Source organism: Salvia hispanica, chromosome 4 (genome assembly GCF_029641045.1).
Source record: "Salvia hispanica isolate PSC_SH4W2 chromosome 4, Shi_PSC_v1, whole genome shotgun sequence".
NCBI classification, from domain to species: domain Eukaryota; kingdom Viridiplantae; phylum Streptophyta; class Magnoliopsida; order Lamiales; family Lamiaceae; genus Salvia; species Salvia hispanica.
The window spans coordinates 5,360,315-5,387,375 of NC_142695.1; the positions used below are offsets into that span (position 1 = coordinate 5,360,315).

The window sequence follows — 27,061 nt, forward strand, 5'->3', positions numbered from 1 at the left end:
AAAATATTAACTTTAAATGTCAAATATATTTAGTTAGAGCAGTTACTCGATTCACTTTATATTGCACCATACCTTATGTATATAATCAGATACGTAAACCATGCCAAATTCATCTGAGAGAGCACCAAGAAATTGCAGCCACACAACCTGCAGCTTTATGAATGTAACAGTCTCACAAGACAGCAAATTCAAATTGAAAGCAAAACTTATTGCTGGTTAAATCCATCAAGCCAGACAGTAATTCACCAGCTCATTAACAAAAAATAGATCACAACAAAGGTAACTCTGAAGTTAGTTTACACTCTAATCATACTAGTATAGTTCATCTTATCCAGAGTCCAAACAATACATGCCCCTATTGACACAAAGAGCACTAGTTAAACAATACAAAAGAGGTGGATTTAACTAAGGAGCTTTCCAAAAAAATAACCAAAAGATATGCCAGCGACAGAAGGAATGCATATAGTATAGCTAGCATCTCAAGCAAAGGAGAGTGAGTGATTGTTGAACATTCCCAAAAAAATTAGTCAAACAGAATATCGGGATTAAAAAAGAAGTCAACTACCTACATATAGAGGTTATGATTCATAATATATCAATTAAACAGTTATGTGAAAAACATTGTCATGGTTGGATCTGAGGGTAGTTACACTTCTTGAACTGCGCTGACTGAATCAAGCACAACTCCAGACACCAGAGAAATGTATTTGGCCACAAACCTGCAATAGAAACAAAGTACATTTATCACAAGAAGGCTGAGAACACCTAACTATGCTGAACCTGAAACCAGAAGCCCAGTTAAGAAGCTCTGGCAAGCAGAAACATGCTAGATACATATTTTCTAGGCTTTGTTCAATCATCCTCTTCATTAGTTTCATCACTTCAGACATTACTTTTTAAGAGCTACAGTCACTTCCAACACCATCACCCTTCATATGCCCCTACTCAGCCAAACTATCCATATGAATATCATCAGGTGTGGCAGATTTGTCATTCCCATCCTCTAATGCTTTAACAGGAACATCAACTTGCCCATCCTTGTTTTCGACTAAATTTTCAATTGAGTTTGAACGAGAGCGCTTCCTGTGCTTTGATTTATGCCCACTTGAATGTCGCGGAGATGTCTTACTGCCTCTCCTACGCCTTTCAGCTGACCTGGACCTGGATCGCCTTTTATCTCGGTTCCTTGATTTATCCTCTTTGCTCCTTTCATATTTATCACTCACTTGATGTTTATCTTCCTGAGATCTGGATCTTGAACGTCTTCGATGTCTGGCCCTACTTTCCTCCAACACACTTGGGGAAGATCTTCGCACATGTTTTCGACCATCAGCAGAACCTGACCTAGAGCGTCTCCTACTCCGACTCTTGGGTTTTTCTTCCCTTCTGTTGTCTTTCTTATCGCTAGAGTGATGTACAATTTCATCAGATCTTGACAATGAGCGCTTTCGAGGTTTAGATTTAGTTGTTTCATCCTCTGATGATAAAGACCTTCTCCTTTGACGATGAGGAGATCTTGAATCAGGGCGTGATGGTTTTCTTGTTCTTTCAGGACTTTCTCGGCGATGCCTTGGCGATCCAACATCATCCCGATATGATTTCCTAGCCCGAGGGCTTGCACTCCTGCTTCTCTTTCTCCGGGAAAGAGGCGAATCGTTATCACGTGATCTTCCCCAATCCCGTCTCCTACTTCTATCACTGACATCCCTACCATCCTTATAAGACCTATGGTCCTTCTCATAACTTGAGTAATGGCGAGATCTCACAGGTGATCTGGATCGATAATCTCTTCGGCGACGAGCAGGAGGTGAGAACGAGCGTGACTTCCCTCTTGACCGATAATTTATAGGGGAAGTAGACTTTGACCTTGACCTAGATTTGGACTTGGCACGCCCATTTGGTGACCTGAAACATCATCAATACAGTTTAGAGCTGGTTTATAGAGAAATTGATGAAGAAGAATATAATTGTGCCTTTTCTTCTGAAATTATCAAAAAGAACACAAAAATTAAAGAGAATCATGGAAAAGAAAACGGCCAACAAGATGTTAAGGAAGAGACAAGAAAACCTCCTATGCGTGCTGCAAAATAAGTAAATCCCAACTGCTAAAACTCCCACAAAAAAATTTGGAACAAATTTTCTGCTTACTACATGAGAACAGTTCTGAATAGCCGACAAGATGTGTGAGATGATCATACATTTACCTCATTCTGAAATCTGAATACTATCTTAGAACTCAACATTGAAAAATATTCCATAACTTGGGCTTTTTTAAGAATAGACAATGACAGCAAAAGTTAACAAGAAACAATTATGAAGACTCCAGACACAATTATTTATCGCCGTTCACCCTGTGATGCCAAGATGACAGGCTGAAATCTGAATTTAAGAGTTTACTTATAAACTATTACAAAATAAATAATCCCTCCGTTTCCTAAAAATAGGACCTTTTGAAATGGTACGGGTTTTAATGCAAAATTAGTAAAGTAAGAGAAAGATAGAAAGAAAAGGTTTGTAAGTGGAAAATGGGTCTCAACTCATTAGAGAGAAATAAGTTTCCTAAAAAATGAAAGTTTCTATTTTTAATAAATGGACCATAAAGGAAGAGTGATTATTTTTAATAAACGGAGGGAATTGAAGAACAAAGTCTCATATTCAGGCTGCAAACGAGAAATCATCAAGGCCTCTCCAACAAGTGTACGCCAATATTAGAAAGAAGATCAAGCAGAAAACTCTAACAAATCCACTTTATAACTACAGCAAAGATAAACTATCCACATATTATATCCATAAATTGTAGCCTTATACTGCCATGAGTGCATGAAGGGCATATTTTTCCAAAACAATAAGTATGATTACAAACTCCAAAAACGAAGATATAGCAAGGAATAAAAAGCTGCATGAATATTTTCAAAATAAATTCTATTTTTGGATCACTAGAATTTCGATTTAAAAGCTATATATACCATTTTGTACTTGTTCTATTTATTATAAAAACACTTCGTTACAGAGAATACAAGTCAATGGCATTTGTTAATTGTTATACATTATAAGTATAATACTTCTAAAAGATCCAACAAAGTATTTAGAAATACCTGGATTTTCTTTCAGGTTCTTTAACCTCAATGACTAGACCATCAGCTTGCAACTTCTTACTTATTTCTGCAGCTCTGGCTGCAGCTAATTCTGTTGCAGACTTCATAGTTGCTGCACGATTAGCTGCTTGCTGCGCTGTCAGTGTTTGCTGCATCAGAAGAGCCTGCTGAAACTGCATTTGTTGCATGGCAACAGCTTGCTGCATAACCATCGGCAGGGATGATGAACCCATTGCCGAATTCAAAGCAGGTTTTGGTGGGAGTGATTTGGCCATTTCAACATTTAATGGACGGCCACCAACATCCATGTTATTCAATGCCAAAGCAGAAGAAGCTTCTTCTGCTTTTGAGTATTCAATATATGCAAAATGCTTAGACTCAGTTATCGTACAATCAACAACTGTCCCACAAAAACCAAAAAGCTGCTTCAACTGGTCCACTGTCAGAAGAGGGCTAAGGTTACTGACTTGTACAGTTTTCTTAAGAGAATCAGCCTTCTTCTCACTGTCATCTGAACCTAATAGACGACAATCACAAGAAAATGAGAACACTTGGAAGACGTTAAGAATACAACAAACTAAGAAAATAAATTCAAGTAGTGGAATCTAAAAAATATCATCGTTACCTTAAAAGATAAGGCACTTCGGTACCATTAAGTATTAAGTAGGCAATATTACATATACTTGAGTTTGAAACAAAAAAAATACACAGAAGTGACACATAGCATAACAGCATAAGAAATCAAAATGGAAAAGGAAATTTAACAGAAAACCACTTCATTTATACACAGAACACCATCTCACTGTTTCAGAGAAAAACAGCCTGTAGCTCAAACTCCATTGAATATCCTTGAACCCCCATCCTTATTACTCTACACTTGGCTGTCAGAACTCAGAAGGCGGCACAGCAACCAGCCATAGGCACACTCTTCCCCCAGTCAAATTCTGTATTTAATACTCCCTCCGTCCCGGCTACGATAGACACATTTCTTAACAGGGTTTTAGGAGTTTTCGGTTATTGTGTTTAATTGGAGAGAGAAAGAGCAGGTGTAAGTATTAAATGGAGAGAGAGAGAGAGTTGAATATTTAATTTGAAAGAGAAAAAAGTGGTTGAGTGTATTAACGGGAGAGAGAAAGTTACAAAGAATAGAAATGTGTCATCTTGGTTGGGACGGAGGGAGTATTAAGTATGAACCCTGGCCCTTGGCCTGCCCCTCCTAATCAGCAGGAAGCAACCTTCCATCAAGGCTGCCTTGCCGTACACCAATGTCCCCAAGGCAACTCTCTCAGTCATGATAGCACAGGCTATTGTCCTTAACTGTAATAAACTAATAATATAGCCTATTGGGCTTAACCGGCATCCATCCATACATACATTCATTCCCATAACCTTTACAACCAGTTTTCTGCCACCCGCATACTCCATCAATCCTTGTTTGAGTTGACTTTCCAGACCTCAATCATAAGCAGACCCACGCCCTGTTTGCACACATAAGCAAACACAAACACACAAGCACTAGCACAAATAAAAAGAATGATAGAGAGATGTTCATATCAGTGCTCACAATAATTGGTTATAGAAATTAGGGTTGGAACTTGTATGGGGGAGGTAAGGCTGGTTGGAAATGGAATAGGTTACATTCATTAACAAAATTAAAAATCTAGTCAAAAAGTGAGAAGTTGTATGGAAAAATGGGTTTGTATAATGAAATGGGATTGTGGATAGAGGCTCAAAATGTAAAAGAAACTGGATCGCCTGATCTTACCAGATGAGTCTTTGCTGGACTGAGCTTGAGCTGCAGCATGGGCTTGAAGGGCTTGGGCAGCAACAATTGCCTGAGCAGCCGCCATCGCAGCAGCAGAAGGTGCCATTGGCACTTGACTTAGAGTTCCCATTGTAGTAGAGGCAGCTAAGGCAGTCATGAGCAGATTATGAGGAGGGTGATTAAACTTACAACTAGTATTTGCACAGCGCCCATTAAGGTACTCTCGACACATTTCTCCCAGGGAAGATCCCATTCCAGGTAAAACCACTCCACCTGAGGCCCCAGAGACAACACCAGGTATCATACCCAGCAAGCCCGGAAAAGCACCAGATACAGAGCCAGAGTAATTTGGCATATTGGGCATGGTCTGGTTTACTAAATTAGGATAAGAAGCAGCTGGAGCCACCCCAAGAAGCCCTCCATTGGGGGTCCCTGAACCAGAGAAATATGACGATGATTAAGACATTATTATGTAAAGGCGCTAGTAAATGATGCATATGCATCATCATGAAGACATGAAAACAAGCATTACAGAGCATCCACTAATTTGTTTAATTCATTTCTTGTCAGGAATCAATCAAACACTATAATATAAGTGCGCAAAACTCTATAATGAAATAAAATAGTAAAGAGATATACAAACCATTTGCTATAATCAATATATTTTCCAAAGGAAGAGAGCTGAATGAGAGTAGAACAAATTGTTTATAAAGACAAGATACAGTTTTATTGGAGTTCCAGTTCTTATGAGTAAGGTTTCAATTGTCAGATGAAAAACACTCAAAACCAGTCAAGACAGGAATGTCAATCATCACATGCTGCAATGTCATTTTGAGTAAGACAATGCTTGCATCCAACATGCGATCATAGCATCACGAGCTAAGTTACCTCTAATAAATCATCCATGCGTTTTTTAACCAATTGTTTTCTATGTTCTCCTCAATCTTCAAGAGTCTAAGGGGAAAATATCACTACAAGCCTAGCAATATCATACTATGATATCTCCTACATTTGCATCGAACATCCAATTTATGTACCTACCCCAAAAAGTTGGCACTGACATATTTGAAAGGATAACTAATACTTACTAGAGTGAGCAAGCAATGACTAGATACCAAAAAACTGCTATGTCGTTTGCAGATACTAAATCACTTCAACTAAACAACCAAGAGATCCTCATTACCAACTCATATGCAGACGCTACTACTCCGCAACGAGAAAATACTATAAAGATACATAATCAATGTGTATCAATAAACGAGTATTAACTCATCTCTGCAAAAGAATGTACGCATAACAGTAGCAGTAAACAAACTCATTCAGAAAATTATAAAATTAAAAAACAAGAGAGTTAATTAACCTTGGCTGAAGAAAACAGGGAATGGACTTCCCATAATCGGCTTCCCATTGCACTCCACATTAACCATATAATTCCCTCTCTTAGGCACCACATAAGTCACGCTATAGCTCCCATCCTCCATGTCCTTCACTATCCCGTCCTGGTCGTTTCCCCCAACTCCGACTCCCGGCGAAACCCTAACTTTCACCTGAGCACCCCCACGCGGCACCTTCCTCCCCTCGGAGTCCTTCGTCACCACCGCAAACGTGGCCCCCACGCACGCCGTGCCGCCAGCAATCCCCGCGCCCTGCGCCGTGCACCTCGAGGGGTCCACGGGCCCCACGGAGGAGTCCTTCTCGGACGACTCATTGTCGTCGTCGGAATCCGAAGAGGAGGACGGCGCGGCGGAAGGGGATTGGGGCAGCTGGGGCTGGGACTTGCTATTGAAGGTGGCTTCGAATGCGGCTTTAGCGGCGGCGGCCTTCTCGGCTTCGCTCTTCAACTTGGCTTCCTCCGCTTGCTTCATCCATATGGTCTTCGGCACCGCAGAGACCGCTGTAACTTGATTGTTGATGCTAGGGGTAGTGTTGTTCCCGGCCATTTGTCAGGGAAGCTTTGCACCAATGGCCGAACCCTAATTCCGAATTGCTGTGTATTTGACCTAACTTTGGGATAGACGGGAAAGCGTGTTGTTTAGATTTGGGGATTGAATGGATATTGCAATTTAGACAAATATGGGGGCAATTATTTTAATTTCTCTACAACAAGTGGGTGAGAATCAAATTAAGCCATTAAATAAAGCACGCTGAAATTATTTTTCTTTTTGTAGTGCTAAGTTGGTAATACCAACCATAGAGATTCATAGATTCTAATATTTGAGATTATGCTACATGAAATAGAAAGAGTTAATTAAGAATTTGACCTGATTTTAAGATCAGATATGCTTTATAAATTGTTAAATAGTGACACTAGTTTTTAGAGAAAAACACATTGTATCGGTGTAAGAGCGATTCGATATAAATATACCTATACATGGAGTATTTTAATAAATTGGATGTACATATTTGGGTCCTATTCTAATGCTTATAGCACCCTAATCCAAAATCAAGACTAAATTTTCATCCTTAGATTTTAAAATGAGTGGATGAGATTAAAGCTCACAAATCTCAATAAATAGTAGACAAAATATCAACAAAAAGGGTAATATCGTCATTATGTTATCATATGATAATTTTCGTGAGTGTTTCTTTATATCAACATTGTGTATTACAAATATCAACAATATGACATTAGAATATCAACACAAGGACAAGAAAATATCAACACATTTTTATTGAGATTGGACCTGCATAATATTGAGATTTTGCCTACAATATATTGAGATTTTTTTTGTTGCATTTGTTGATAAAAGCTGCTTATTAATATGTACGAAAATTGAAATATAATTTATCAAATTTCATCACCCGAACGTCGTCGAAACATATGCAATTGAGATCTCGTTGGAATCCTTATTAAATTATCTTTAATTTGATATATTTTTTGCGAAAAAATAATTTAAATTGAGAGAGTTACGTAAGTTTAAAGATTTGAGATGATTTTGAGGAGAGAGAAAATAGTTAGTTATAATTATTACATATAGCATTTAATATTAATACTCTTTTAATTTAATTAATAATTATTTAAATTTAAAATATATTACACTTCATTATATTAACCACAAGATCTTCTAATCTAATGATTGAAAATTGATCTCAATTTGAAATTGATAATTAGTTAGTAATTGATTATGTCCCGTACATATTTTATCCATAAAGTGATAAAAGCTTCAGTCGATTATTCGAAATTATTATAAAATCTCCAACTAATTGCAATGTTTATTCCAATCCTTACTTGTATGTTATATTCTCCAAACACTAGTAAGTTCCAACCTTTTGCATACTCCATTCAACAACTGCAACTGATGTAACTTTAAATATAGACCAAATAATTGTAATAAATTATCAAGCTCTGCTGTGTTGTTATATCTACATAATATCATCCAACTCGAATGTAAGAATTTCTCAGACCAGAGCAACTGCGGATAACAAGCTCCCGCGAGCAGCTTGGTATTATCGGCCTGCACTATTTCTTCATCGCTTTCCCATAGAAGAATATTCGACTTGGTAATTAACACAAGCCAAAATGTTAAAGACTATAGTATTACAGCATTAGTAAACATCAAAGCTACAAATTCCAGTTGAGGTTTTTTACGGTTCAAGATTTGCTCTCAAGATTGTAATGCATTCATATTTTCCCTTTCCTAACTCTCAAGAAAACCTATTTGCATCAATAAGTCAATGATGAAAGCCACTGCTAAAATCCCACATTGCTACTGCATTGTACCTCTATGATATTTTCTTAGTCACAAAAACTATGAAAACTTCTTTGAGATACATACCAAGTTCAAGTCAGAAAAATCATACACAAAATGATAACACAATCTGAAAATAGGAACAAGCAAGTAACAACAAGAATCATCGCCAGCATTGTGGGGGACTCAGTATTGCAATCATAGTGACTCGTGTCTGAACCCAACAGATTACCAGATGTTTAGGAGCATATTCCAAGCGATATGAGAGCTGAAAAAGATTAGCAGTTTGCAAAATTACATAAACGGGTCAAACTAGCTCGACAAATATCACACTAGATATAGCAATTATAAGCATGCATACTTTACTCATACTACACTACATATTATATAGATCAACCAACAATGATTATTGTGTGTTGTTGAAAATATTCGAGTTGCAGAAATTGTAACACAATACAAATGACATTCAGTTTAATTAGGAGAATATACCAACTACAGGGTGAAAGGAATAGATCGTATATTAACAAATGGAGGATGTGTTTGATTGGTTGGAGTTTAGCATTTTTACCTTTTGGCTTCTAATCTATAAAAACTTGGAGGTCGTAGTTGTCGTACTCCTCTTGCTGCACCTTCTGAATTTGTTGTGCCGAGGCCGCTACAGAAGTGCCACATTCAGCTATATAAATTTTTTGGAGAGTTGGGATATCTCCAATGGCGCTAGGGATTTCCTCTAGCTTATGGCATTTGGTTAAAACCAAAATCTGGAGTCTAGGGAAGTTTGTCTCATCAGCTTTCCAACGCACAAGATTTAAGCAGTGAAGATGTAGATACTTCAGTGAACAGAATTCATTTCCTTCTGTAGCCTCCCACTCTTCCTCTGCCTCGGCCTCTCCCACACTTTCAAAAACACATTCAGATATTTTAAGCACTTCAAGATACGGTAGTGCACATAGAGTTGACAACAAAATCTCAAATACTACACATTCCAAAAGAGACAACTTTCTAAGATGAAATGGTAATCTGAGATTACGCAGAAAACGGCTACCATCATGATTCAAATTAGATTGGCAACTTAACTTTTCGAGTTTGCGGAGATGGCTAAGATCAACTTCAATGTTTGGTGAGTCTTCACAATAGATTCCCAACCTTATAATATTTGGAATTCTTTTAAAAAAGCCACTACTAATCAGCTTTGGAGTAACCCACGCATGGAAAAGCGTCTGCAGCTTCTTAAGATCAAATTGTATCTCCTGGATTTCGAATATTGTCATCACCAACCTAATATGTCTTAGCTCAGATATCCTCCATAATTCAGACGTCACATATGGCATATTGTGTGGACAAATCAAGGTTTGCAGATTGTGCAATCTTGATATTCCATCAGGTAAACCCGAAGAGCAGTTTATAGCTAAGTAGCGTAAGTTCACAAGTTGTAATATTTCTTCTGGGAACTCCTCCAATAACACACCCATTACATCTAGCACCCTAACTAATCTTAACATGCATAAAACCGGAGATATATTAATCTTATCATTAGTGCATATAAAAGATCGAGCAACTGACATTAATTGTGGTGAAGCACACATATCGTCCATTTCATATGATGACTCAACACTTACACGCCGCATGGAATCCTTAACGTGTAAAAACTTCTCCTCATTAGCTTTCCTTATGCATAAATCTCTCAAAAGATCATGGATAGAGTAACTCAATGCTTTCCCATTGGACTTTTCTCGTCTAACCAAAAGTAGATTCCTCTCCACGAGAAGTTTCAAGTAATCCATAGCCTCTTCCTCCAAACTCTTACCACCATTAGATTTCACAAATCCGTCAGCTATCCATAGACTTATAAGTCTCGATCCCTTAATCTTATAATCTTCTGGAAAAGCTCCCATGTATAAGAAACATGGTTTCAAGTAAATGGGTAAGTAGTTATAACTCAAGGAAAGTATATTGGAGTACTGCTCTTCGGATTCAACAATGGAAGCTTTTACATTTGCCGAAAAATGCTTCCACGCATCTTTTGATCTTTCGACCTTTGACAACAACCCCCCAATCACATGAATAGCAAGAGGAAGCCCACCACAATCACTCGAAATCTTATATCCCATCTCTTGTAATTCAAGAGGGCAATCCTCTTCTCCAAATACAGTTTGGCGAAGTAGATCCCAACTTACGGCTTCATTAAGCAATTGCATGTCATGATGCAGACTCTTAGAGTTTGCAACATATTGGGCCACATGAGATTCCCTGGTGGTGATCATAATACGACTCCCATCATTGTTGTCTGGAAAATACATCCTTATCTCATCCCAGAACTTGGTACTCCATATATCGTCTAACACAATCATGTATCTGCGCCCAAACAACCTCTTATACAATATATCTTTCAACTCATTTTCATTACATCCACTTAGTTCATCATCAATCTTTTCGTCTAGGCGACGAAGAAGACTTAATAGAATATCTCGCATATTGGGAAGTTGTGAAATTGCAGCCCAACCACGATAATCAAAGCGATTAGTGATGAGCGGATCATCATAAAGATTTCGAGCAAGAGTGGACTTACCTATGCCACCCATCCCAGTAATAGGGATGATCTCCAGCTTGGTCTGCATATTTGTAAGTCGATCCTTCAACTGCATCAGATATGCATCAACTCCCACCAAATTGATCTTGGAGCTCAACAAAGGAGCACCAGCCGGAATCTTCTTTTTCTCCACCTCCACGAGGCTTAGAGATTCTACAACTTGCTGCACATCACCATGAGAGAAAGAAGCACGATTTGATGAAGTCGTCTTCTTCCCTTCCATGAGCTTCACCACTTGTTCCATTGCAGAATCCAGCTCTTGAGTTACTTGCTGCAGATCTGGTGTTGGAAAGGCCAAGCTCACGCTGTTGGAAACCACTTGCTCAAACTTAGAACGCCGGTCTTGCATAAGTTTCGAAGAAACCATGCGTGATTCAATAATGTCTTCAGCTTTATATGAAACATCTCTGATTTGGCTCTCCAAATTACTTGGTAGTATATTGGTGAGTGAAGACTTTTCAAGAATGTGCATCAGAGATTCAGCTTTTTGGAGTAGGGACTGGAGTTGTGGTTTGTTGCGATCAACAATCCAAAGTGATTCTTCAGGATCAAGAATTTGTTGGAGGATAGTGATGAGTGACTGAAGATTGTATGCCATTTTTTAGATCTCTTTCTCACACACACACACAGGAAGGGAAGCTTGTCGACTTGTAAACATTCAAAAGAAAATGTTTAAACTAACATCACACCTGTAACAAACTTGTTGATCAAATGAAATTTCTGGCAGCCAGCAAATAATACAAATTTTTTTTGTCAATTTATTGGTTAGTTGGCTATATTTTATAGGGTGGTTTAATCATAAGCCCATGAACCTGTTCTGTAGATTGAAGATTCATGTAGTTCACTCGGTGCGATCTCTTTGAAAAAATTCTTTATTATTCAATTTGTAAAATTTACTCCCCGTCCATCAACATCGTCCCATCATTATCTTCTTATTATAAAATTAATACTTATTCATTCAATTGTTAATAGAGTGTTAATTGAGTCACTTTTAATTTTGGCAAAAAGTAACTACATCTCTTAATTTATTCTCTATTCATCTCTCTTACTTTATTTACCATTCTCTTAACACACTATTCTTAATCTCCATACTAAAAAGAAACGTCTTACTTAACAAGGAACGGAGAGAATTCTATATACAAGTATGACTTACATTCCACTATACTTTTTCCTATTCATTTTTCATTACACTTCTTCAAATTTGTGTCAAGTCAAACTGAACCTATTATTCATGGATTGAGGAACTAATTGGGAATAAACAAACTACAATGCTGAGATATGCTGCAAAAGAAGTACTACTTCATTCGTCTCACTCAAGATGTTTACTTTTCTTTTATAATTTATTTTACTCAAAATGTCCATTTTCTATATTCGGAAAAAAATTCTCTCATTTTTCAACATTAAAATATTCAACTTATATTTTTCTCTCTACTTCATATAGACGCTCTTTCTAAAATTTCATGTCATTTAAAATTATGGACATCTTAAATGGGATGGAAGGTGAATGTGTTGTGCATGAGAGCACAAGGGCTAAGCCCATTGATGAAGCCCAATTAGCTGCATCAGTGCCCAAAGAGAAAAGCCCAAAGCTGCGGTGTCAGAAACAAACAAATCACAACAAGAAAGAAGGTTTGTTGCAAATAAAAAATGATCAAACTAACATCATAGTTCGTTGATCATATAAAATACTCACTGATGATATCAGACCGTAGATTAGGGATGCAAATTTTATAATAAATAAATACATGTTGTCAAATTAAAAAAATTAAATAATACTAAAAATAATATCTAAAAAAAAATAATGTTCGAGTCACGTAACCATAAAAAAAAATTTAAACTATTTAATATCTAAAAGAGAGAATATATTTCTCCGTCCACAAACTTTACTAAGATATCAATTTTAATCCATAACATTTGAAAATATCTTTTAAGACTAGGTCCGTCGTATTGCCTGCACCACATGCGATTGCAAACACTCAACTCAGCTGCAAAACTAAGTTGTTGATCAATTGAAATTTCTGACAGCCAACTTAGAGCATCCGCAGCGGCATCTCATTGCGGGCTCGGTCTCGACCCGGCGAGACGAGACCGAAGCGAGACGTTGCTGCAAGCCTGCTGTCTCGTCGCGTGTCTCATGAGGGAGGGGTGGCCAGCGAGACGTCTCGCCACGCACCAGCGCCATGTGGCGCTCTGGCGCGCGGCATGACGCCCACTCACCGGCCCGCGAGTGGGGGTCGATTTTTTAATATATATATATATATATATATTATATATATAGGTGTGTGATCAAATACTAACTAAGTTATGGTAATAACAAATAACTAATATCAATTTTATATGTTAAAAACATCAACACAAAGACATAAATTTATCAATTTTCTTGTGCTGATACACTTATGTCTTTGTGTTGACATTTTAAATTCACATGTTGTATTGATATAATTATGTCTTTGTGTTGATAATGTTAATGCACAATATTGAAAGTTATTAGTTATTACTGTAAATTATGTCACGGTGTCATTTTAAGAGGGGTTGTCATTTTAACACAAACCTATATATATATATATATATGGTAGTGATAAAATGCAAACCCATATATTGTACAAACTCCAAACTTTTTCAACACAATATCAATATAATGTCAACACCGTATAAAATTTCAAGATTCTGATATCAACACAATGTCAACACAATTTCAACACAACATCAACCGTTGACATTGTGTTGACATTTTTTGTTGCTATTATTTCATGATCTGTTGATATTTTCTAACGGTCCAGATCAAAGTTTGGAGTTTGTACAATATTTAGAGTTTGCATTTGATCACGTCCCTATATATATATATATATATATATATATATATATATATATATATATATATATATATAGAGTTGTAATCAATGTCGAACCTTCTTAAAGACCGAACTAGAGAACAAATTTGGGCCATAAGATCTAGTTTTTTGATGAGATATGTTGCTGTAAATTTTTTTCGCTCTTCATTACAAGCCAATTTTACTTCATTGTATAGGTTTATTACTTCATTCTGTACGTAATACATTGAAACTACAACATGTTTTTACTTGCTTCAAGTACGTTTTGAAATGATTCAACATATGCTTCATTCGAATTCATTGACATGAGTTTTTACTTTATTGACATTAAAAAATGCAATTTATTCAAGTGAATTTATTACTTCATTCAGAAACGTTATTACTTCATTGGATAAGGTTTTTACTTCATTCCAGTAGGACTTCAAATGCTTCTACACATACTTCGTTCATATAATCTATTATATTATTCCATGCGTTTATTACACCATATCAGCGTCGTAGTGGTGATAGATATTGTAGAGAGAAAGAACTGCACGCGACGGCGAAACAGCATTTACGTACTAGAATGAAGTAATAATCCTATTAGAATGAAGTAAAAACCTACCGGAATGAAGTAATATATTCTGGAATGAAGTTAAATATTCGTAACGTGTTAGTATGACTTATTTACCTTCGGATGAATAAAAATAGACTGGTGATGAAGGAGAAAATAATTTATAAATTTGTGAATCTCATCCATAAAATACTAGATCTAAAAGCCCTAATTTGGTATGGTTCGGTGGTTCGGTCTTTAAGAGTGGGTTTGTGGATAATGGGACTCTCTCTCTCTCTCTCTCTCTCTATATATATATATATATATATATATATATATAACACTACACACACACACACAAATCCCCCACCATTTTCCCCACACACAAACACTACACTCTCACAAATCTCTTTCCTCTCCAATTTTGGAAAAATGTTCGGTGAATGAAACTCCGGCGGCGACGGCGGCTACGACTTGAATGCGTTTGTCGACTGGGGGCATTGACATACTTGGATTTTACATGGTTTTAGAGGGTGTTTTTGTATGAATTTGATCATATTTTGTCTATTATTGGGCGTGTTTATATCTACTTCTCTATTATGTTGGTATGTTGACCATTTTGTTAAATGTGTAGAAAAAGGTACAAAATATGTGGATGTGCAACAGCCTTGGTTTGAGACAATTTTTACCGGAGATTTTGAAGTCTAATCAGCTCCTAATGCATATCAATCTCTTCGTCTTTGAAAGAGCTTCCCGTGGTTATCTCGCACGCTTCAATCGAAGTTCGGTAGAAGAAGTTATGGCCGTTATAAGAACACTGCGTTGTCCAGAAACTTTCACGCGGCAGGGTGAATTATTACCCTATAAATTCACGCGGCCGGGTACGGTAATTCAGCGCTGAAAGAGTCAGAAAGGGGTCAAAAATCTTCACAGAGACGAGTGAATTTACAGTGTATTAATTCACCCGGCCGTATGCACTGTTTTGGCTAATTATTTTGCAAAAAACACGATTTTTGAGAAAAGAAAAAGAAGAAAAGGCTAGAGTTGCAGCAGACGAGATTCATTCTACACTTACCGCCTCCAACACTCACACACACCCCCAAGAACACCTTTGAGAGAGGGAATCGATGATTAAAGATTCTAGATCGGAAGATTGAAGATTCACTCCATAAATTCGTTCCACAGAAGTTCTTAGTATCTATTTCTCTTGCTTTTGATGGAATACTTTGTGTTAAACTTGGTTTTCTTCATGAACATGAGTAGCTAAACCCTTTTTGTAGAATTCTTGGTGATGATGCACTAATTTCATAGTTTTTATCCAATTGATTTTGTTCTTACCTTGCTCTTGTAGTTATTTGATTATTCTTGGGTTTATTCCTTTCAATCGCTTGATCACCACTTGATTGTGTATGATTAATTAGATTAATCGGAAGATGAAATAATTAATTTGGAAATAAGAATAATTCACATCTTAATACAATAGAACTCGGGAGAGTTGGGGTTTTGAGTAAGGTCTTTGACCTAATCGAGCTTTTGGGAGTTAGGGGTTTAGGATTAGAAGGGGACTTCAATCCTAGCATCAAATCTACAGGTTTCTCACATCGGGAAGGGATTTAATCTATAATTGTGGTCGACTTAGTAACTCTAGAGACACCAAAAGGTAAGACAATTTGATTGGATAAGAGCTTGGAATTGTGCATCGGATCCTTGAGTTTTACAATTTTCTCCATATTATCTTCTCACTTCGTGTTTATTTGTTCTTAATTGATTACATGCATTTCATATGCTTTTATTAGTGTTAGTACAAACCAAACTTTTTCCGAGTGTCTAGATAGTAGTTAATATTTGTTCGTGGTAGTTAAGTTAGTGCAAATTTGTCTCTGTGGGATACGATACTCTTGCTTGCTAATTGCTACACTAGCCCCGTACACTTGCGGGTATTATTTGTGTTAAAATAAGTTGAGTCAGGCATGTACAATGTTTTGGGTGCTTCCGGTTCCAGTTCGTCGCCAGGCACCCAAGGTTCGGCAACGCCGGCGTACCAAACACCATCGAATCCAGTTGATACATACTATCATCCTCCCTCCGGCGGCCCGAGTCGCTCGCAAACGCAGGGATTATCCCAAATTAGGGTGGATATTCTAGAGAATGACGATGGCGTTGAGGAGGGCGCCCGTCATCCATACACACAAGTGGAGACGATGACTCTGTTCGACGCTTGAATCAGCACGTCGAACGATCCCATCTTCGGGAATCAACAAACCCGCAAGGTTTTTTGGGAAAAGGTCACCAGCGTGTACAACGCAAAGAAGCCGAAGAAGACCGTCAGTGGCAACCTCGCTCTCATTTTGAGCGAGCTGGCAGAGATGTCAAAAAAAAATTGGCATCTACAAGAGGGAAGCGAAGCAATACAAAAGCGGAGCCAGTGGAGCCGACATTCTGAGAGCGGCTTTCTGAGTCTTTTAATCCGACACCGGCAAAGATTTCAAATTTCCCGATGTTTGGGAGGCGGTCAAACATATTGATAGGTGGACCTGCACGGGCTCGAACGTGAAACGCACGTGGCGAGTGGCCAATACTTGTCTAGTGATACAGGGGAAGGCAATGCCGCCTCACAAGAGTTTGAATTCCCGACCTCCGATGCAGGGGGCTCCTCCGGTACACGACGTCGGCCGCAAGGGAACAAAGCGGCGAAGGCGGCTGGAGGGAGAGGGAGGGGCCGAGGCGAATCAAGCCAAGTGGGCTCCCAATGGCCGCCGTCCTCCCTAATGTTCATGTACTTCACCGCCACGATGGAGGACACTTCTCGCATGACCCCTCCTCAATATCAAGCCCATCTTGTCGGCATTGAGTATTTGGCAAATCAATTTGGTATTCCACCTCCACTTAGCTTGAGGACACCGTCACCGCATTCGGGGGATGAGTAGTTTCTAGTATTTTAATTTAGGATTTTAATTTGTAATTTCTAGTATTTTAAATTATGTCTTTTTTTATTATTATTTTAGGATTTTAATTATGTGTTTTTTTAGTTTTTTAGTATTTTAAATTGTAACTTTATTTTATTTAATGAAGTGTGTTTTTATTAATTGAATTTGTTGGAAATAAAAATATAAAATGAAATTGAATAAATAGTTAAGGGATGAGATGGTTAAGAGATGGATGGATGCATGGGTTGTCTCCTAGTTAAGAGATGGGGTAAAAAGTGCAATGGAACCCATGAATAGTTAAGGAATGCGACGGTTAAGAGACGCGGATGCGGATGCGGATGGCCTTAGCCTTGGCCTTGAGCATATAGACTATAGTATAACATTTTTATTTGATACTCCCTACGTCCACGAAAAATAAAGCACATTTGTCATTTTTGGTTGTCCACGAAAAATAGAGCACATTTAAAAAAGAAAGTTTTCAACAACTTCGCTCTTACTTTTTGCTCTTCTCTCTTACAAATAGTATGGCCCCCACATTCTACTAATACTACTTCTCTCTTACTTTTTCCCTTCTCTCTTACTTTATCAATTCCAGATTAAAACCTGTTTCGTTCATAATGTGTCCTATTTTTTTGGACGGAGGGAGTAATATATTGGACAGTTTGCATAATTAACAAGATGCATCATAAGCGTTGACATTTTATATTTTATTCAATTTGTAAAAGTAAATTAATTGCGTAATTGTTAACCCATGGAGCGACATTTTATATATTATTCAATTTGTAAAAGTAAATTAATTGCGTAATGGTAACCCATGCAGAACACATCAGCAATCACAAGAGTTATATACATGGATAAGTATTTTGTATTGGTACTAAAACGAATAATTCAGCATTTCGAAGAAGAAAAATTCCCCATTATAAAAGTCAAACTATCAAAAAAATAAATATAGTTTGCTTGGGTTCATAACTTTGCATATAAAATATGTTTGCCACCCCACATTCCATGCCTCCTCCAAACTCACATCACATGGCCATCAAAATTCTGCAGCGCCACTCCATCGCACCGTCTCACGGCGGCGCCACCGCCGCCGAATCCTTCCCGCTTCTATATTTCGACATGGTATGGCTTCACACCCCTCCAACCGAGATTCTCAACTTCTACACTCTCAAATCCTCCCAATCTTATTTCTTAAACACACTTGTCCATGAACTCAAACACTCCCTCTCCATCGCCCTCAAACATTTCCTCCCCCTCGCATCCACCATCACCTTCCCCCTCACCTCCGCCGCCATGCCCGTCTCCCGTTACACCGCCGGCGACTCCGTCTCCCTCGCGATCGCCTCATCCGACGCGGACTTCGCCAACCTCACGGCCAACCACTCCAAGGTTGCCGATGAATTCCACCAATTCCTCCCGGAAATGCCGCCGGAGGTTTTCCACTCCGACCGCATCGAATTCAAGGCCCTCGCTATTCAGGTCAACTTTTGTAAATTATTGGCTAATTATTTTTATCCCAATCTGTTAAAATGTTCACTATTTTTGTAAATTATCAATTTTATTTAGCAAATCTATGATCAGATTCAATTTTCGGCATCACGTTAATAACATCCATAACACTAATGTGGAATTAGATAGGCATATTTTTTTTTTCTTTTAAACATGAGTATACTATGAAAAAACATACACATAATAAGACTTTGGCATGCTATATGATTAATAATTTAATACTGTTTGATCAATTAAATTCAGGTGACCTTATTTCTTTTTATGCCATATTGGTTTGTAAGTTAATGGAAAGAGAGTAAAGTAAGAGGGTTAATAGAATAGAGATGATGTTGTTTCTATTTTATGAAACGTTTCACTTATATTAGAACAGATGGAGTAATTAATATTGTTGGATCATTTAAATTCAGGTGACCTTGTTTCCGAACAAGGGAATCTGCATCGGCCTCAAACACCACCACGCCATATGCGACGCCACCACTCTCTTCGCCTTCCTCCGCGCATGGGCCTCGATCCACAAATCCAACGCGGGTGGGGAATATTCCCTCCAAGATTCCCTCCCTTTCTACGGCCGAGATTCCGTCCAAGACGCAAAACAACTCACCAAATCCTCATGGAATCTAATCAAAACCAAAAAACCAATTTTATCCCAAACCATTTCCTTCCCTCTAAACAAAGTCCGAGCAACATTCATCCTCACCACCGACCAAATCAACAAACTCAAAAACTCATCATCGGGCCCCACCTCCACCTTCACCGCCGTCTCCGCCCATCTCTGGACCTGCCTCGCCGCCTCCGCCGGGGAGTCCGTCCCCGACGACGAGCCCGAGCTCTTCGGCTCCCCAGTCGACTGCCGCGGCCGCCTCGATCCGCCTCTCCCGGAGAATTACTTCGGCAACTGCTTAATATTCTTCATGGCGAGTTCCACCCACGGAGTGATAAAAGGGCGCGGGGGATTCGCGGCGGCCGTGGCGGCGATTTCGGCGGCGATCCGCGAGACTGTCGGAAACGAGAAGGGGATTTTAGATGGATTCGAGAATCATTTGAAGGATCTGTCGGAGTATGAGGGGAAGAGGGTGGTTTTGATAGCGGGATCGACGCGGCTGGATCCGTGCGCGGCGGATTATGGATGGGGAAGAGCGGTGAAGTATGAATGTGTTCATACGGATTATGATGGAGCTGTGAATCTTTGTAAGGGGAGAGATGGAGGAGTTGAGATCGCCATGTCTATGACCAACATTAAAATGGATGCTTTTGCGCATGTTTTTCACCACAAATTGTACTCCATTAGTAGCAACTTGTAATGATTTGTGGTATTATATACAACTTTGAAGTTTGAACACTTTTACTTACTAAAGGCATCCACTGGACTATAGCCCGCCCTAAACCTCGCCCTATGTACCGCCACATCATCATTTTATCACCACAAATTATACTCCATTAGTAGCAACTTGTAATGGTTAATTGTTGGACAGCATTTAATTCGTAATGAACTTTTTGAAAAGTACTATAGTACTAATATTGGATACTAATTTTTCAAGTTTGGCAATTTAAAGTATTTTAATGTCATCTAATTACCAATTGTACATCTTAATAGAGGATATATGTTTGGTGTTAGTGTTAGTATTACTTTTTCTCTAAAGCTAAGAACATCTCCAATAGCGGCTAGCCCACCGGCTAACCGATTCGTGGCGCTAGCCGGACGGCTAGCTGAACTACTGCGACCGGCGAGGGCCGAATCGGCTAGCCATTAGGCGAGCGCACGACGATTTGAAGGCGCTGGCCGATGCGCTCGCCGCCATTGCAGGCTGGCGATCGGCCAGCGTAATTTTTTATTATTATTTTTTTAAATTTTTGAAACACTATATATTCGCGATTTTCACGTCATTTTCATTTACACCACTTGTTTTAACGAGTTTTATCTCTATCTAAATTTCTGTACAAGAGCAACATCGAAAGATGGACAACAACAACCAGTCTACTTCGGCAACGAGCGGGTCTCAGACTCCCACGGTACCTGTGGGGTCTGGATGGGGGCAGATGGGCGGGCAGTACAACATGTACCCTTGGCAACAGTTGATGGGATTGATGACGGGCGGTCAGGCCAGCGGCGGGCAGGCAATGCCGGGGTGGGGAGGTACGCCGCAGATGATACAACATATGATGGGGATGATGCCGGTATGGCAGGGGGGATGCAGCTCGGGATGCAGGGGTCCCCCGGGGGGGCACGGTCTATCGTCCCACTCTTAATTTTTTGACGGCTTCGTCTCACACATTGACCCCGGTGGAGACGCAGTTCACTGGGATGACCGTTTCTCATTACAGGAGTTGGCGATCGATGTCGAGGAAGCGGACACTCCCGTTCCAACGGGGGGAGCAGAGCGCGGTCGAGTCGCTCCGAAGAAGAAGAAGAAGAACAAGGGGAAGAGCAAGGTGGTCGGCGAGTCGTCGCGGCCGACTGTTGACGACACCACCGCACGGAGGAAGTGGACGGACGATGAGAACGTCGCCCTGTCCAAGGCGCGGGTGTCAGTTTGCGACGATCCTCTGCTTGCGAACAACCAGAAGATCGTCAATATGTGGGCTAAGATTAGAGCAGCCTACAAGAGGAACTGCCCGCATGGAAAGGATAATCGGGGAGGAGTGCCGAAAGGCGTGGGAACGCATCAGGGCCGCGGTTGGCTGATTTTCGGGCTTGTACACCAACGCCCTCCGCATGCAGACTAGTGGGTAGATTAAGGAGGACTGCCGGAGGATAGCGGAGAGTCTGTTCCCCAAGCCGGGGATTTATAAGGAATTCACCTATTGGAATTGTTATCTGGTGCTGAAGGACTCCGAGAAGTTCCGAGCGGGGGTCGAAGCTGGGTGGCCGAAGAAGCAGAAGCTGAACTATTCCGACGATTACAGCGGCAGCAGCGGCGGTTTCCACGACCCCCCCCCCCCCCCCCCCGGATGCTGAGGAGTTTCCGTCCCCTCCATCATTTGCTCGCCGCACTCGCCCGGTTGGCCAAAAGCGGGCGCAACGGGCAGCGAGGGGATCCCCCCCCACCTATCGCCCCAGGAGGTCCAGTCGGCAACCCCCCACCCGCGCTCACCTTCTTCTAGCGTCAAAAAACGCGGGAGCAGATGTACACGGTCTTCCAAGATTGGAAGGCCGCAACTGACCCCATGAGAAGAGGTTTCTTCACTCGATGCTCGAGAGCATGCGGGTCGATTTGGATGCCGCGAGGGCACAGTTGGTGGGCTCAGACGCGGGCTCAGATGTGGAGGTCCCGGGTGGCGGCGGCAACGGCAGCGACGGAGGCGGCAACGGCGACGATGAGTAGAGAGAGGCGGGGATCGTGTGTAGAAGCCCGACTTTTTTTTGATTATGTAATTTTTTTTATTTAATGTAAATTTTTTAATCAATGTACCTTTTTTTTTATTTAAATGAAATTAATGAATTTTCCCGTATATGTCTCATAAATTTATTTCCGTAATTTGTCATAAATTTAATTTCGTAAATTGAATTATTTTTATTGCGGCTAGCCTGTGGCTAGCCTTAGACTAGCCTATTTGCTAAAAATGATGATGTGGCAGATGAAAATTTAGTGCTGATGACGTGGCAGGGAGAGAGAGTGGCTGGCCTATGGCTAGCCTATCTCCATTGGAGATGCTCTAATGAATTGGAATGATAGATGAGCAGCGATGACGAGTTTGCAAGAATTCTTGCTGCTTATCATGACTTGGATCTTTAGGTGGTCTACATTGCAAGTGAGAGAGAGGGGGCTCTGGCCACTATTTTAATTTTTAAAGGTGCTTCAACAAACAAGTACACAATATTGTTCTTTGACAAGATATTGCATCAACTCTCTCCCTAAATAATAACGAAAAGTTGGAAGTCATTATAGTATACACATGTTCAACAGCTGCACTGATGTAACTTAAAATCTACACCTAATACATATGTTCTCCATAACTCTGCTGTGTTGGCAGTGAGTTGACATTCATCCAACTCAAATGTTAGACTTTCTCCAATAGAAGAATCGACTTGATTATTAACACCTAAGAAAAATACTATAGTACAGTACGATATACTATATTAGTGTACATCGAAGCTAGTTGATTCCAATTGAGTTTTTTACAAATCAAGATCAAGATTGTAGTTCATTCATCTTTTCCTTTTCCTTTTCCTTTTCCTAAGTTCTAATGAAGTAAACATTCCAATACAGTCATTAATGATAGGAAACACTAAAACAACGAAAACTTGCAGCAATGAGAAGAAAAATAAGTATTTCTAGCAAGAAAGAGATGTGCACCAAGTCTTTGACACATAGTACATAACAAGTTCAATTAAGAACAATCATACGCAAAATGATAACACAATCTGAAAATAGGAACAAGCAAGTAACAACTACAATCATAGCCTGCATTGAGGAGGACTCCTTGCAATCCTAATGACTCGTGTCCCAAGCCAACGGATCACCAGATCTGTTTAGGAGCATAATCCAAGCGACACGAGAGCTGAAAAAGACGAGCAGTTTGCAATAAGGGTAAAACTACTAACATAATGCTCAACAATATCAAATCTAAATACAACAAATAAACATGTATACCTTTTACTACACATAATGATTCTCGTGTGTTGTTGAAAATACTCGAATTGCAAAAATTATTACCTGGAGTTTAGCATTTTTACCTTTTGGCTTCTATGATGTTAAATAACCACTTTGAGGTCGTAGTTTCCGTACTCCTCTTGCTGCACCTTCTTAATTTGTTCTGCTGAGGCCGCTACAGAAGCACCACACTTATATATTCTAATTGTCTTGAGAGTTGGGATATCTCCAATGGCGCTGGGGATTTCCTCTAGCTCATAGCAATAATATAGAAACAGCTCTCGTAGTCTAGGGAAGTTGGTCTCATCAGCTTTCCAACGCACCAGATTTAAAGAATTGAAGCTCAGAAACTGCAGTGATCGGAATTCATCTTCTTCTGTCGCCTCCCACTCTTCCTCTGCCTCTCCGTCTCTTTTAAACCGACAATAGTTTAAGTTTAGCACTTCCAGTTTCGCCAGTGCGCACAGAGTTGTCAAAAACCTCCCGCATAATACACAGCATGTAATAGACAATTTTCTGAGATGACATGGAAATCTGAGTCTGTGCAGATAACCATTATAATAATTCAATGAAGATCGGCAAGATAAAATTTCAAGTTTGTGAAGATGGGTAAGATCAACTTCAATGTTTGGTGTGGTAGCACAATAGATTTCCAACTTCATGATATTTGGAATTCTTTTAAAAAACCCACTACTAATCAGTGAAGGAGTTACCCGTACGTAGGAAATCGTCTTCAAGGTCTTATGAACAATTTCTGTTTTATCGATTTCGATTAGTGTACGCAGCATGAGATGCTTTAACTCAGATATCTCCCATACTTCAAATGGCACATTGTTGGGCATATATTGATATTTTGATGAAATCAAGGTTTGCAGATACCTCAATCTTGATATCCCAATAGGTATACCTGAAGTGCAGGAGAAAGCTAAGTAGTGAAGGTTGACAAGCTGCAATATTTCTTTTGGGAACTCCTCGAAAACCATATCCACCACATCTAGCAGCCTAACCAATCTTAATATGCCAAAATCACTGGATGGAAACTTATTCTGACTGCAAATAAAAGATCGAGCAAGTGACATCCGTTGTGGTGAAGCACACACTCTTTCTATTTCAAATGATGAATGAACATGTAGACGACGCATGTCAAAATTCTCTTCATTAGCTTTCCTTATGCATAGATCCCTCAAAAGATCATGGATTGAGTAACGCATTGCATTCCCATTGTACTTTTTTCGTGTAACCAAAAATAGATTCCTCTCCACAAGAACTTTTAAGTAATCATCAGCCTCTTCCTCCAAACTCTTATCACCATTAGATTTCACAAATCCCTCAGCTATCCATAGCCTCATAAGTCTAGATCCATTAATCTCATAATCTTCTGGAAAAGCTCCCATATACAAGAAACATGGTTTCAAGTAAATGGGTAAGCGGTTATAACTCAAGGAAAGTATATTGGAGAACCGATCGTCTGATTCAACAATGGAAGCTTTTACATCTGTTGAAATTTGCTCCCAAACATCTTTTGATCTTTCGACCTTTGACAATAGCCCACCAATCACATGAATGGCAAGAGGAAGCCCACCACACTCACTCACAATCTTAGTTCCTATCCGTTGTAATTCAAGAGGGCAATCCTCTTCTCCAAATACAATTTGGCGAAGTAGATCCCAACTTTCATATGTGTGAAGCAATTGCATGTTATGATGCAAACTCTTGGAGTTTACAATGTGTTGGGCTACATTAGAATCCCTTGTGGTGATCACAATTCGACTCTCATTACTGTTGTTTGGAAAATACATCCTTATCTCATCCCAGAACTTGGTACTCCATATATCATCTAAGACAATCATGTATCTGCGCCCATACAACCTTTTATACAATATATCTTTCAACTCATTTTCATTACATTCATTTAGTTCATCGCTTATCTTTTCATTTGGATGACGAAGAAGACTTAACAGAATGTCTCGCATATTGGGGAGTTGTGAAATTGCAGCCCAACCACGGTAATCAAAGTGACTAGTGGTGAGTGGATCATCATAAAGATTTCGAGCAAGAGTGGACTTACCGATGCCACCCATCCCAGTAATGGGGATGATATCCAGCTTGCTCTGCATATTTGTAAGTCGATCCTTCAACTGCAGCATATCTGCATCAACGCCCACCAAATCGCTCTGGGAGCTCGACAAAGGAACACCGGCCGGCATCACAATGTTTGTAGATTCAAGTTGTTGGGTTCCGTGCTGCGCATCACCATGCGAGAAAGAAGCACTGATGAGTTTCACCACTTGTTCCTTTGCATAATCCAGCTCTTGAATTACTTGCTGCAGATCTGCTGTGGGAAAGGTCAACCTCACGCGGTTAGAATCTACTTGCTCAAACATAGAAATCCGGTTTTGCATAAGTTGTGAAGAAACCATGCGTGATTCAATAATATCTTCTGCTTTATATGTTACATCTGCGATTTGGCTCTCCAAACTTGATATGTTGGTGAGTGAAGAAGACTTTTCAAGCAGAGATTCAGCTTTTTCGAGCAGGGATTGGAGTAGTGGCTTGTTGCGATCAACAATCCAAAGTGATTGTTGAGGATCAAGGATTTTTTGGAGAATGGTGATGAGTGATTGGAGATTGTAAGCCATTTTTCAGATCTCTTTCTCACAAGCGAAAACAAAGGAAGGAAAGGTTGTAGGCTTGTAGCAAACACTCAAATAAAAAATAACGAAACAAACATCACAATGTGTTGATCAATTAAAATTTCTGAGTGTGGACCCTGAGCAAATAATACAAAGGGAGTGTTATATTAGGGTGGTTGCAATGATAGATATCTTCAAGTATTCGGTCGAGACATTGTAAAGGCGTTCACATGTGATAGTAGTAGTACTTTTTATTCAATTTGTAAAGGTTAATTGGAATACTAACCTAAAATGCTGATCAATTGAGATATATATTGGATTTAAAGGTAATACAGGCGAAAACAGAAATCTTGCAGCAATTGTAACAAGTGGCAAATGAAGTAGATTATATTTTGTACTCGGTAGACTAAAAGTGATGGGGAGCAAATCACATCTAGGAGAATGATCATGATCGGAGTAGAAACAATATATATGGGCTATCTCAACTCCGTTAGAATGAGACATTTTGGAAAATATTTCAAGATCAAAACGCTTTGCCCCAAACTTCTATTAGCAAATAGTAGTAGTAGATAAGTACTGCCTCCTTTACTTAAAAATAAAATTATTTTTATATTGATCCGTTCTTTAAAAGTAGAAATTTTCCAAATGATCTATATTAGAAAGTGAACCACATAATCCACAAATACTATTTACACTATTTTTATCTTACTCTCTCTTACTTTATACTAGTAGTATGTTTCTATTGTCATTCTTACTTTACTAATTCTTCTCTCTTAATTTATCAGCATTAAAACTCATAATATTTTTTTAAAAAATCATTTTTCAAAGAAGGAGTTAGAATGTTGCATTTCATCGGTCGGTAAATTATCAAATGGAGTAATAAAACAGAATTATGTTA

The 27,061-nt window shown here is 39.2% G+C and overlaps 4 protein-coding genes across 5 annotated transcripts; 1 reads left to right on the forward strand and 3 right to left on the reverse strand.

Annotated features, from left to right (window-relative positions):
• Positions 1 to 280: 280 nt before the first annotated feature.
• Positions 281 to 6,915, reverse strand: LOC125194224 (RNA recognition motif (RRM)-containing protein). 2 transcript variants are annotated; one of them, XR_007171729.2, is made up of 5 exons: positions 6,221 to 6,915; positions 4,861 to 5,292; positions 3,096 to 3,612; positions 835 to 1,905; positions 281 to 719 (listed from the first exon to the last, which is right to left on the reverse strand). XR_007171729.2 is itself a non-coding variant. In XM_089056285.1 (4 exons), the coding sequence occupies exons 1-4, from the start codon at positions 6,798 to 6,800 to the stop codon at positions 942 to 944; spliced, it is 2,493 nt and encodes an 830-aa protein (XP_088912411.1). In that variant the 5' UTR covers positions 6,801 to 6,915; the 3' UTR covers positions 281 to 941. The 2 variants fall into 2 exon arrangements, 1 of the variants encoding a protein (XP_088912411.1); XM_089056285.1 differs by having other exon boundaries at positions 281 to 1,905.
• A 1,639-nt stretch (positions 6,916 to 8,554) lies between these two features.
• On the reverse strand, positions 8,555 to 11,775 carry LOC125196998 (putative late blight resistance protein homolog R1B-8). The gene is made up of 2 exons (XM_048095688.2): positions 9,118 to 11,775; positions 8,555 to 8,817 (listed from the first exon to the last, which is right to left on the reverse strand). Exon 1 carries the CDS (start codon positions 11,735 to 11,737, stop codon positions 9,128 to 9,130), a length of 2,610 nt encoding a protein of 869 aa, XP_047951645.1. The 5' UTR covers positions 11,738 to 11,775; the 3' UTR covers positions 8,555 to 8,817; positions 9,118 to 9,127.
• Positions 11,776 to 18,450: 6,675 nt separating this feature from the next.
• LOC125197099 (malonyl-coenzyme:anthocyanin 5-O-glucoside-6'''-O-malonyltransferase-like) lies at positions 18,451 to 20,292 on the forward strand. The gene is made up of 2 exons (XM_048095802.2): positions 18,451 to 18,908; positions 19,346 to 20,292. Exons 1-2 carry the CDS (start codon positions 18,459 to 18,461, stop codon positions 20,237 to 20,239), a joined length of 1,344 nt encoding a protein of 447 aa, XP_047951759.2. The 5' UTR covers positions 18,451 to 18,458; the 3' UTR covers positions 20,240 to 20,292.
• A 2,898-nt stretch (positions 20,293 to 23,190) lies between these two features.
• On the reverse strand, positions 23,191 to 26,567 carry LOC125193552 (putative late blight resistance protein homolog R1A-10). The gene is made up of 2 exons (XM_048091372.2): positions 23,614 to 26,567; positions 23,191 to 23,438 (listed from the first exon to the last, which is right to left on the reverse strand). Exon 1 carries the CDS (start codon positions 26,167 to 26,169, stop codon positions 23,632 to 23,634), a length of 2,538 nt encoding a protein of 845 aa, XP_047947329.1. The 5' UTR covers positions 26,170 to 26,567; the 3' UTR covers positions 23,191 to 23,438; positions 23,614 to 23,631.
• Between the last annotated feature and the right edge of the window lie 494 nt (positions 26,568 to 27,061).

Excerpts from the sequence above, each read along its gene's own strand:
- LOC125194224 (XM_089056285.1), bottom strand. The coding sequence starts at position 6,800 with ATGGCCGGGAACAACACTACCCCTAGCATCAACAATCAAGTTACAGCG. Across the intron at positions 5,293-6,220 it reads CCCTGTTTTCTTCAGCCAAG|GGACCCCCAATGGAGGGCTT; the intron begins GTTAATTAACTC and ends TCTCTGGTTCAG. Across the intron at positions 1,906-3,095 it reads GAACCTGAAAGAAAATCCAG|GTCACCAAATGGGCGTGCCA; the intron begins GTATTTCTAAAT and ends ATGATGTTTCAG.
- LOC125196998 (XM_048095688.2), bottom strand. The coding sequence starts at position 11,737 with ATGGCATACAATCTTCAGTCACTCATCACTATCCTCCAACAAATTCTT.
- LOC125197099 (XM_048095802.2), top strand. The coding sequence starts at position 18,459 with ATGGCCATCAAAATTCTGCAGCGCCACTCCATCGCACCGTCTCACGGC. Across the intron at positions 18,909-19,345 it reads TCAAGGCCCTCGCTATTCAG|GTGACCTTGTTTCCGAACAA; the intron begins GTCAACTTTTGT and ends ATTTAAATTCAG.
- LOC125193552 (XM_048091372.2), bottom strand. The coding sequence starts at position 26,169 with ATGGCTTACAATCTCCAATCACTCATCACCATTCTCCAAAAAATCCTT.